We start from the raw sequence: 12,410 nt of genomic DNA on the forward strand, positions 1-12,410 counted from the left end.
GTCTACATTTAAATGTTCTAGCTTTCTTCAATTTCCCCGGCCCTCAGGACAAAAAGCTAGGAGTCTAGACTAGTGAAAATGTAAATGCTACACACAAAAAGGACAACCAGTTCTAGCTTTCTTCAATTTAGGTATTTTATATAAAACTGAATATAAAATTCCACCCTTAAGTTTTCCTTCATAGCTTTTCAGTTTCCATACTAATTTATTCATAGATGTTTCTTTCCTTCTTTTTCTGAATTTTATTTTATAGCTATAAAAATAAAGGTGCTCTTGTTTAGCAAGAGGGAGAGAGAGAATCTTAAGCAGGCTCCACACTCAGCACAGAGCCTAATGCAGGGCTTGATCTCACTACCCAGAGATGATGACTTAAGCTGAAATCAAGAATTGGAGGCTTAACAGATAAGAAACCTGCTTGGTGAGGTATTTATATTATTTTCTTTGTATAAAGAAATAGCTACCATTAAGTAAAGAGACGGTTTAAGAGAAAGAATGTAAGTGTGGTCAACAAAAATGGTGAGATCAAGTCAACTTTTATTGATTTAACCACTGCACATTTTATCCTAGACACAAGAATACACATTACTGAATTAGGTTCTATTGATCATACTACATGCTAAGGAACAAGAGACTAAAATGGTTTTTGATCTGACCTTGATTTAAGGAGCTAATACTGAAAAAATTAAGTACATACAGTATATTTAATTTAAAAATGTGAATCTTATTACCAAAACACCTATCTGGCTAGCTCTGAATAAAAATGCTAAACAAGAAGAGCACCTTTATTTTTATAGCTATAAAATAAAATTCAGAAAAAGAAGGAAAGAAACATCTATGAATAAATTAGTATGGAAACCGAAAACCTATGAAGGAAAACTTATGGGTGGAATTTTATATTCAATTTTATATAAAATACCTAACTAAAATCCTATCAATGATTCATAAAACTATGAATTAAGAAAAATTTATATAAAAATATGAATCAGAATTAGGTGACATTTCTTCATATGTTCAGTCAGAAATATCTGACTACCATCTCTGTGAACTGCAACAATGAAAGCAAACCTACAATATACAGAAGTGCTAGAAGCGTGGAAGCAGATTTTATTTTTACCTCTTTTTGTGCAATGCCCATCCTATCCCTCCAATGCATCAACACAAGATCTACTTTTTCTTTGGCAAATTTTTCAACTTCTTTAGCAGCTTTTCCAGCTAGTCTTTGCCACTCTGGAACTTTATTAAATTTTCCATACTGATCCTGTAAAATAATGTTAAAATCCATTATACTCCTGTTTGCAAATTTATTTTTAAAATCTAAGTAAAGCTGAGTCACACTATTTATTTTACATGATAAAATACATACTGGATGTTGGGGGCTCAGTGAAGAAACAAAGTGAAAATTTCTACAATAAATTATACTTTTGTCCAAGAAATCTTAACTTTTCTGCTTAAGTTTCAAGATGATTCCTACGTGAGAGATGGTAAGATGTGAATGGGAAATGGGTGTAAATAGAAAAATGGAGTGAGGAAAGGAAAAGAACACATATAAGACATTATTACAATGGTGTATCTTGAAAGATGTTTAAGTAATTTTCTCAGAGATAGCCCAATCTTAATAATAAACATAGTTTTTATTTAAAAAAAAAAAAAGTCCTACCCTAAGTTAATTTTTTCACTGTTGGCCCCTTCTAACCAACATTTATCAATCACACATTATTTGTAAAATATCACATTATACGTATGAATATACTTTAAAAAAAATCCATTCCTGAAAGTGCCAACAAGCTGAGTTAAGGGAAACAAAACATACAAGATCTATTATTTATAATATTAGATTGTGGTGATGGTTTTATAACCCTATAAATATACTAAAAATTACTGAATTGTACACTTAAAACAGGTGAATTATACGGGATGTAAATTTTACCTCAATAAAACTGTTACTAATAATACTACTTTTGGTACTACTATTCAATATACAGTAAATTCTTGGCTTATTTTTGGTATGTCTTAGAAAGATTATTCTTTTCAACCTGAAAAGACACTTAGGACAATAATTATTTACCATTGCTATTTTCACATTATCTCTAACATGCATCCGATCAGCATCCTTCTCAGGAACTGGATCTGAGCTGTCCAAGTATGCCAGCAAGCCTGGCGGCTAAAAGCAAACACACACAAAACATAAAATCCATTTTCAAAACAACTGTGCAAAAGAAAATCTGGCTTTCAAAACCTAATTAAATACTATGATTTAAGCTAGTAAGGTTAGCATTTATTATGTGGTAACTCCTTTGATAAGCATCCTTTAAATAAAAAACAAGCAAAAACTAAAAACATCCTTTAACAGTATAAACTCACTCAATGAAATTTTATTGGGCAAGAATACATAAATCTTCTTGGTCATTGAACTGACTTACCAAAATGCGTTTCAACAAGTTTGTTGCAGTTGCATTATCAGCTGTCCAGAGTCCCACTAAATGTCTACTTAGCTGTCTGAAAAAAGCAGACGTTGAGAAAGGTTTGCTGCTTTATCTCAGCTAGAACAGAAAGGAATTTTTAAGAACAAAATATCACATAAGAAATATGGCTACAGCAAAGAAATCATTCTGATGTTAAATATTTAAAGTTAGTATTCTGATGTGGAGAGGTGTAGGAGATAGTAATTAAAAATATTGCTAATATTCTAGAATCTTCTCTGAATCAAAATGCTTCCCTGATAAACTAATTTTCAATGGACTTGAACATGAAGAAGTAGGTTTTTATTTCATTTAAAGAGGGAAAATAAATGAAACACTTAGACTTGATGATACGATTAGTTTGTATAACAAGTCCTGATATAGTGAGCATATAGCATTCTGGCATTCTTTGGAATTCTGAACATGAGCAAAACTCAATAACTATGTTCTAATATAATCTTTCTGGCAAAGTCAGAGATAGAAAATATTTTAAGTTGTGGAGTCTGGAGAAAGACTTAAAGCACTTAAAGCAAATTATTTTACTCATGCCACTTTAGAGGTAAAAGCACATTCTGGTTCAAAGTGAAGAATATAAATATAAGATCCATGTTGAGTCTATGATTTAGTCATTTATTAATTTTAACCCTCACGATATGTTCCTCAAGAGCAGAGAATATATTTTATTCACTGTTGACCCTTCTGTGCTTTGGTAGGAATGCAAATTGCCATTTGCTACAGGAAGGAGTATGAAATCTGTGAGAAAAATAACCAAACCTACAGACATATGTATTTACACAGGTTACATTCCCAGAAGAAAAGTCTAAAAACCCAAATTATGTATACTCTGTTCTATCACAAAAAAAAAAAAAAAAAAAAAAAAAGAACACGACTAAAACTGTTCATTTCGATGTCTATTTGGAAATTCAGTACTACTGAAACAATCATAATTTCTTCCACGTGCATTGGATAGGTATCATTTATCAGGGATTCCTGAAAAGGCTTTAAGTAGGGACAAATGGGATAACATTTTATAATAGCGATCTGCATAAAGCAATGCAAATGAAAAGTGGCAACTTATAAGCAGACAGCTTTTCAATAAATACTGTCACTGATCACAGTAAGGGATGTAACTGATTATTTAATAAAGAGGAACACAATAAGCAAACATCTAACTTGGGGGTTTAACAGAGTAAGATGTCAAACACTGCCTATTTTAATGAAAGATGGTATCTACTATCACTAATAAGTACACCAAGGAAATCATCTTTCTTTTATTTTTGTCCTCTCAGGCAACACAAAAGACCACTTTTGTGGCCATCATCTGTTAAGTTGAGGGATGCAGACTGCCTCTTATAATAGCACAAAGAGCAGAAAACTACTGGCAAGGAGGCATACTATGACATCCAATAACTGGATATAGGTGACAAAAAAAGGAAATTCATGATATAACGAAGTAAACCTAAGTCAGCAATTTGTGTGATCATTTAAAAAGTCTGAAGAACATGATTAAAAATATTTATGATATCCTTTTTCTTAAACTGAGTCATGAGTCATAGTATGCTAAGGATATTTGAAGGGTCACACATCAGAAATCAAAGAAAGATTAAAAGGGATGGAATTCACATGGCCTGGAATAAATGAACAGATTTATGTGCTTCCTTATATTTGAAGGATTACTATAAAAAAAGACAATTTACCAAAGGAGAACTTGCTTAACTACAAGAGATTTAGGATACCTAGGACAGTTAGATAAGGTTTTCTGGATTCTTAAGAGTACCTAACTGACCAAAGATATTTAAAAATTGATATGATGGTCCACAGAAAATAAAAGGAGAAAAATCCTGGGCATGTGGTTCTAGTTCCATAAGCTTCTAGGCACTCTTTTCCATGTTCCAGTCCCATGACTATGGGTATAGAGCCGTAACAGGATAGTGAGGGGAAAAAAGCAAACAGTTTTGTTTCCCCTCCCCAAGCTCTCCAGGGGGGAGGGGCAATCATCATCTAGGCACAATCTTTCTTCTATAAGAAAAGGAAAAGAACTAGGTGAATCAGAAGAAAATGAAACATTTGCATAATCTGAACACTTACTCAGTTTGTTTTATATAATATCTAAATCCATTTTATAAGCAAGTTCATTTATAGCAAATTAAATTTAACCTACCTATTAGTAAGCATCCTTTGATCTGAGCTTATTGTAAACATCGCAGTATGCAAGTGTCGAGGTAAGGCACCTTCACTTAGGGCAAGCTCCTGCATTTTTGTAGCAATTTCTTTGTCACCTTCCTTTGGAAAAAGGGTAAGATGATCCCTAAAGCAGCAATCTAGAACAAGCTATCCTAATTTTATAACACCTCTAGGTAAAATAATTATGTAGTATACAATGTCATAAAAATTTGAAATGCAACTTAATTACCCAAAAATAACACAGGTGATACAAGTAATTTTAAAAATATTATTTGCCTATGAAATGAGGTTTTAAATGTTTACAGATACATTTTATGAATTATGCTTTGCTTAATTTAGCATTAAAATTAGGTTCATTCTCTGAGTTATATCAGCCAATGAAAGGCAAAGGCGACTCAGGGAAATCAGCAATTCCTACCAAAGGCATCTGCAAACCTGGCTTGCTTTTATTATTAACAATATAATTTTCATGGTGAACATGGTTCTTCATTTTTTTTTAAAAGAAGATATAGTAAGTTGGGATAGTTTTTTATCCTGATTTTACTTTGCTTATATGGACTCACTTTGGCAATAGAGTTAAGATAGATAGGACTACTAGTCAAAGGTCATCAGAGAACTATGAAATATAAGCAGTGTGATATTCAAGACAGCCTACTAATAAGCAAAAATGCTCACAATGTTAGTGAAAAATAGTACAAGTATATGGTACAACTGAATATGTAGTATATATACAAATATTCACATAGTGTGAATATGTACATATATCATTCTGACACTAGTATCAATACAAATATATACATAGCAAGTACATATATATAGACACACACACACCGTTAGTACAGATACATATATAACTTTGAACATTGCACAATCTGAGGGAAAATTTACCAAAATGGTAGTAATAGTAGTTATCTCTGGATGATAAAAATATCAATGACTTATTGTATTTGTTCCTTGAATTTTTTTCTGTAAACACCAGTGTTTATTCAAAGATTATATACTGCTTTTACAATCAGAAAAAACAATTTAAGATACTTGCTAGGATTTCAGGATAAATAAAGCCACCTCTAGTCACTGGCTATCCGTCTAACATGTGTGGCTTGTTATTGAACCCCAAAGTCTACTTCGGTTATACCTGGCCCTTCAGAAATACTTCTGAATGAACAGCAATATATTGGAGGAGCAGGGTCAGGAATACACTTTTTTTTGGTCTCACGGTCTTACTTGCCCTTGGCTACCACCAGCTGTGTGAGAGATAACATTACTTACTTTGGAAGCTAGAACCCATTTGCTAGAGGAAGAAAATTGGCCTTATCTGTAAATACATACTAAAAATGCTAAAAAAAACCTTTGATGTGTATTGCCTAATTTTTAAACACCTATTTACGAGTATACTAATTCTGTACATTTTGTTTTAGCCAAATGTTATATTTATAAGCTACAATCACTGAGTTTTTTGATAAAAGGGGCAAATACTCTTACATTTTATCCAAATTACAACTATGACAACAACAAAAAGAATCCAAAGCCATTTGGACTGATGTCATTATAAACATCCAGTATGCAATTTGATGTTCATAGCCATGATTTTATTTTCTAAAAGACAGAAAGCTAAAGCAACCATCTTACAGAAACAATATCCCATGTCTGTCCAACGATATGTCCTGATCTCTAGAGCACTTTAGCATGAGAACCAATTTTTGTTATTTAATTCTATTTTGCTATGAACTAATAACTCCATTAACAGATTCCTATGTAACCTCAGTACCTAAAGATTTCAAAATCATCAATACCATCATCTCTCCTCAAAAAAGAGTAAGAGGAAAAATGCTAACTTTTAATTCTTTTAAAACAAACAAAATACAAATAATGTAGGAACCAAAAGATCTATTTGCCCTAAGCCCACTTACCTCAGAACTTTAAACTCTTAGTTTAATACCAAGGATTGTTTCTGTAGTTTAAAACTAATTTCTGAATAAAGATTCAAAATTACTTTTATTACTCAGAAAAACTTCACCTTTCCCATAAAAAGCTGAAATGTAATTTTGTCAGCTTCAATTAAAATACCCAATCAAAATTCAAGTAGGTTTAAAATTTGAAAATTGTTCTCACCTCTATTATTGCCTTCATAACCAATCCAGCTCCCTTTATAATTGCCATGGAAGGATGCTTTAAAATAGGGAAAAAAGTATCACAGAATAAAATAATTTTATTTCAACATACTAGCTATTGCTTTTAAGGAGGATATACAATTTTATAAGCCATAAAATTAGTAAAGGATACATCTCAAAGCCAGATCACAGTTTGGTTAAAAATTTTAAGTATTCTTAAAATATAGCTTTAAGGGTAATTAAAACATCAGCAGGAAATAGCTGGCACTTACTCGGATAATTATACATATTGGAATGATAAATATCAAACAGCAATGATAAAATAACACAAATTGACATAACACAATATAAACAAAAATATAAGTATTACATAGAAACATAACAAGTACAACAGTATATGAAATAAGAATGTTTTCAACTATTTATGATTTTTTTCTACTCTAGTTCTGAGAAAAGATGGGCAACATGGTCAAAACGGTGGTCAAAAGCCATCAACAGAACTCTACATGAAACACCAAGAGATCTGTGGAATTAAATATTCTTAATATGATTATGTACTAGGATGTATTTATTTATCAACATTACTTCAGAAACACATCCATTATTTTAAAACCAAACTGACCCAAAAAGTGGTTCTTAGATTAGCTATTTGTTATTTGATTAGAAAGATACAAGCTCTCACCTGAAAGAGCTTAAAGAGGGTTCTTCCATTGGATGCTACCATCTCTAAGAGCATATCAAACTGCTGTCCTTCTGTTGTCTCACTATATGGAGCACAGAGGGCAAAAGTAAGGAAGTCCAAGAGTGAACTAATAACTAGGGCACCAGTCCCATGATCCTGAAACAAAGTAACACATTGCCTTAGGACAGAGAAATTCAAGTAAAACGCAGCAATAATGTGCTTCTGTTATTCTAAATGTTAAAAGTAAACATAATTCCTCAACATGAGGCCTAAAGTTTGATTACTCTAAGGAGTACTTGGTTTTACTAATACAGTAAATTCATTCTTTACTATATATTAAAAGGAAAATAATTAAAATTTGGTCAAATTTCAAGAAAATAAACAAGATTCCTCAAACAAATACAACTAAGATTAGTATGTATAGTATTTGTATAAAAAGCAATCTTTGACAACAGTTAAACCACTCCACCAATTTGTTCCTTCTAGATCTATATAGATTGCCCATCTCCAAAATTGTTACCAGTGACTGAGGAGCAAAGATTTTTTTTTGGAGAAGCTTAATTCATAATGACATAAAGAAAAAAACCTAAAGTCTTTGCAACTTATTCTTCCCAGATGAATGGATATAGTCTTAAAACAGAAATATTTTACTATTAGTGAGAGACCAAGCTGACCAAAGTGTGTATGACCGATACTGACCAAAGTTGGGAGCCACAATTGAAAACAAAAAAAATGCCTGAACTGCACTTCTAGAATACTTTTCAATAATGTATGGTATCTCTCATTAAGCCAAATTTAATTATAACTTACCACATGGGAATTAAATTTTTCCAGTAAGTTTTCCAGAAATTTCTTTGAAGAGAGAAGAGAAGCTTTGTTCAGCTGTTCTTGTCTTAAGTCATAGTCATCATGCATGGGCTGTTGATTAAAAACAATGATAGTTCATAAGCAGTCCCACATGCTGGTATCACACGAAAGTCATTTGTAAAGAGTATTCATTAAATATTGAAAAAATTTAAAAACACAGCCTTTAAAGTTGAAGGCAGAAAGGAAACTCGTGATAAGACAATCAGGCAAAAGTGATGATTTCCCCCAGGGTCTGATGAGGCTTCATAGACACTGTGCCTAGCAAGTATCTGTAGAGTACTGCAGAAGGAACTCTCTGAAAAGACACAAGTCTCCTTCTTAAAAGGCAAATAAGACCCATTTTTCTCTCTCCCTATTTTATATTTAAATTTGAAATGATAAAACTTGGCATTTATTTACTTATTTTTTAAAAAAAATGTTTAAAAGCAGGTACTAAAATGAGCAGCAAATATTTATTTGTCTCTTCTGATTGGTGGAAAAATTAAAATGGGAAAAAGATTCTAGCATGAGGGTTAGGAATAAAGACCCAATTCTAACTTTGCTGACTATAGCTGACCTCAGGCAAGGTTAAGTTGCATTAACTCTGAGTTTCACTTTCCTTAGCCGTCCAGGTGAGATTAATAATACTTAGCTCAAAGGACTATTATGAAGCTTAAATGAAATAATTCATGTAAAATATATAGCCAAACCCTAATATGTAGTGAGAGAAGATTGGGTTTGTTTCACACTATGATATTTTATTTTACATTCTAGTTACCTAATTTTTTTCAAGATTTATTTATTTGAGAGAGAGAGAGAGAGAGAACATTGGGGGTAGGGGCAGAGGGGGAGGGAGTCTCAATCAGACTCCATGCTCAGCAAGGAGCCCAACGTGGGGCTAATCTCATGACCCTGAGATCACAACCTGAGCCAAAACCAAGAGTCACACTGAACCAATTGTGCCACTCAGAAACCCTTATTCCACTATTTCTTTCCATGGAATTATTAGAAGCAGTAAAGATAGCAAAATTCACTTCTGAGTATAAATGGAAGATTTTCTACAAGTGATTACTTAAAGTTTATCCTATACCACTAAACTTGCCTTAAACACTTTAGTCCCATATGCTATATACAACACTAGTAAATCAGGAATGTCAAAGTTATACTGGATAATTCATTGCTTCTCCTCCATACAAGCTGTCACTAAGTTAGATCTTTACCCTCAGCTTTCAAATGTGCCTTCTTTAACCCCATCCTACCTCAGCATCTTGTTTCTTATTTGGTCTACCTGTCTTTAATTTTACCTCTAATACAGTCTCCACATAATATTTGTCAGCTTTCGGTAGTTCAAACCTAGTATTACTGCTCCCCTGATGAAAAATCTTTCAGTTGTTCCTTACTAAAGGATACAAATTTATTAGCCTCTTTGTCTGATACCAAAGGCTTTTGATGACTGTCTCTGCATATATTTCTAGCTATAACTCCTAATCCCACACACCTCCATACATGTTTTATGACCCAGCCATTTCAATTATTTGCTTCTTCCCAAACATACCTTTGTATACGCCCCCTTTCCCAAGAAAGCCTTCTCACAGAGGGAAAATAACCTGCCTGTCCTTTAAGATTCAGTTCATGTGTAACATCTGAAAAGACTGGCCTCAAATCTTTTATGTTCTCCTCACCACAAACCCAAAAAGCTAAGTTCTGCTTTTTAGGGATCCCATGGCCCCTACTACTTTAGATGAGACACACACATGCTTACCTTACTAGACTGTCAGCAATTTCAAGGAAGGAAGGAACTTTGTATTTCTAGTAGATAGCACAATGCCTGGTTTATAGGATATGCTAAACGAACCTTCATTTGAATAAATAAATTGCCAAAAGAGCAATTTGGGAAATACAAAACACTGAATTTAATTGGTACAATGAAAATCTGAGTTTGTGGAAATTTAAACCATCAATCAACTTAAGAAAAACCAGTCTCTTAAAAAACAACAACAACAACAACAAACCACCACGGACGCCTGGGTGGCTCAGCAGTTGAGTGTCTGCCTTTGGTTCAGGGCATGATCCTGGACCTGGGATCAAGTCCCATATCAGGCCCCCTGTGGGGAGCCTGCTTCTCCTTTTGTCTATATCTCTGCCTCTTTCTGTGTCTCTCATGAATAAATAAAATCTTAAAAACAAAACAAATACTACTTACACACATGAGGGCACAGAGCATATCAACAGCTGCATGGATTACTCCATTGTTGCTCCTCTTGAGTGCTTTTACTACCTTCACTCCTAGACGCTCCCGAAACCTTATGGAACAACAACAAAAAAACAAGCTTATAATAGCAATATCAGAGAATTATAAGTCTTCTTAAGTTTCTATTGCATTCAACAAGTACATATTTTAAATTCTACCTCTAGAACATATCTGTTCTCCTAACAGTTTTTTTCTTTGAGGGGGAAGATTTTTTAAAAAATTAATTAAACTAAAAGGGATTTTGGGGCATCCGGGTGGCACAGTCAGTTAAGCTAAGACTCTGTATCAACTCAAATCGTGATCTCAGGATGGTGAGATGGAGCCTCACATCAGGCTCTGTTCAGAGTCTACTTAAAGACTCTCTCTCCCCTGGGCTTCTCAATAAACCTTAAAAAACAAAACAAAACAAAACTAAACTAAAAGGGATCTACTTTCCTGCTCAAATTCATTAAAACGAGTCAACATATTGCAGGTATGTGTAGGACCAATCTCTACCCCTTTCACTTCCACTTACCTTCCTTTATTTCACATGAATAAAAACTACCATATCATCATATGAAAGGTATCAGGTTTAAACAGATATAAAAAGATAAACTGTTGATTTTCTGCTATTTTGAGTTGTTTGTATTCTCTAAAAGTTCAAAGACAACTTACTTTGGAAGCTGAGTGAAGGCCAGAAAACCAGCTTTGGAAGCCACAAGCCTCCTCACAGCCTGGAACTGACTCTCAAGTTCTGCATTTGAAGCAACAACATCTCCCTCTTGGGATAATAATGCTGTTATGGCATTATTGATCAGTTTTTCTTTGTTTTCTGAGAAGAGACCCTAGGTAAAGGAAGAATGTCTCAAAAAAGTTTCCATTCCCAAAATTAATGACAATGAACAAGTTATAAAACAATCTTACATCCTGCGTTACTGCATGCAGAACTCCACTATATGAAATATTAGCGTTGAACCTGAATACAGCATCTGCAAAGTTGCCATCTGTAAGATGAAAAGGTTCAAAAAGATTTAGAGGCTTGCATTCCTAATATTTAAATTATTAAGCAGATGGATGGAAATGGAATTATACTTAATCAATACTTACTTGGAGGTGTGGCCAAAAATCTGAGATGAAGGCTCTCTACTTCCTCATCGACAGGCATGCTGAGTAACCCCCATCGCTGACCTTTATGAGTTGGTGTCATTTTTACACAAACATCTCTGTTACCAGAGGCTCTTACTCCATCCAGCAAACTTGCTAATAAGGAATCTCTAAGCAAAGTAAAAAAAATGTTTTAGGATTGATAATTAAGGGGAATTTAGAATCAGAATACAGCATAGGCCCTTTAGCAGGTCACCTGCTCAGGCAGGACACTCTGAGTACAAGCACAACAGAATAGGGCGCTTTAAGAGAGAGCCTAGAGTTTCAATACTAGCTCTGCACTTTACTGTCACGTATCTTCACAAATTACTTAAGCACTATAAATGTAATATTTTTGCTTTTTAAGAACTTTTTAAAGTTTTACTGAGATATAATTTACAAATCAAAAATTCACCCAATTAAAATGTACAGTTTAAGAATTCTTAGTAAATTTATACAGTTGTACAATCATCAGTTTTGGTATACTTCCATCACCCTAAAAAATTCCCTTGTGTTCATCTACAAAAAACTCTCCAGTTCCAGGCAACCACATATTTTCTTTACATCTCTATAGTTTTCCTTTTTCAAACAACTCCAGCAAGACGATGAAAAGGCAAGCCACAGGCTGTGAGAGAATATTTATAAAAGCCATATCTGATAATAGATTACTATCTAAAATATACAAATAACTCTTAAAAGTCAACAATAAGAAAAACAAGTCAATTAAAAAACAATCCAGAGGCACCTGAGTGGCT

The 12,410-nt window shown here is 33.4% G+C and overlaps 1 protein-coding gene across 7 annotated transcripts in view; it reads right to left on the reverse strand.

Moving 5' to 3' along the window:
* The window catches only part of DNAJC13 (DnaJ heat shock protein family (Hsp40) member C13), a 117,015-nt gene that overhangs the window by 58,459 nt on the left and 46,146 nt on the right, over positions 1-12,410 (reverse strand). For all 7 annotated transcript variants that reach the window (XR_013361259.1, XM_077865164.1, XM_077865165.1 and 4 more), the window contains 11 exons: positions 11,620-11,786; positions 11,437-11,516; positions 11,188-11,357; positions 10,486-10,585; positions 8,247-8,354; positions 7,437-7,592; positions 6,756-6,812; positions 4,621-4,742; positions 2,421-2,496; positions 2,066-2,161; positions 1,115-1,258 (listed from right to left, as the gene is read on the reverse strand). Coding sequence is in view for 6 of the 7 variants with exons in the window: in XM_077865164.1 (XP_077721290.1) it covers positions 1,115-1,258; positions 2,066-2,161; positions 2,421-2,496; positions 4,621-4,742; positions 6,756-6,812; positions 7,437-7,592; positions 8,247-8,354; positions 10,486-10,585; positions 11,188-11,357; positions 11,437-11,516; positions 11,620-11,786 (1,276 nt within the window). In the remaining variant the exon portion in view is untranslated. The remainder of the gene's footprint in view (positions 1-1,114; positions 1,259-2,065; positions 2,162-2,420; positions 2,497-4,620; positions 4,743-6,755; positions 6,813-7,436; positions 7,593-8,246; positions 8,355-10,485; positions 10,586-11,187; positions 11,358-11,436; positions 11,517-11,619; positions 11,787-12,410) is intronic.

The sequence above is a fragment of the Canis aureus genome, chromosome 22 (assembly GCF_053574225.1).
Source record: "Canis aureus isolate CA01 chromosome 22, VMU_Caureus_v.1.0, whole genome shotgun sequence".
In the NCBI taxonomy this organism is placed as follows: Eukaryota; Metazoa; Chordata; class Mammalia; order Carnivora; family Canidae; genus Canis; species Canis aureus.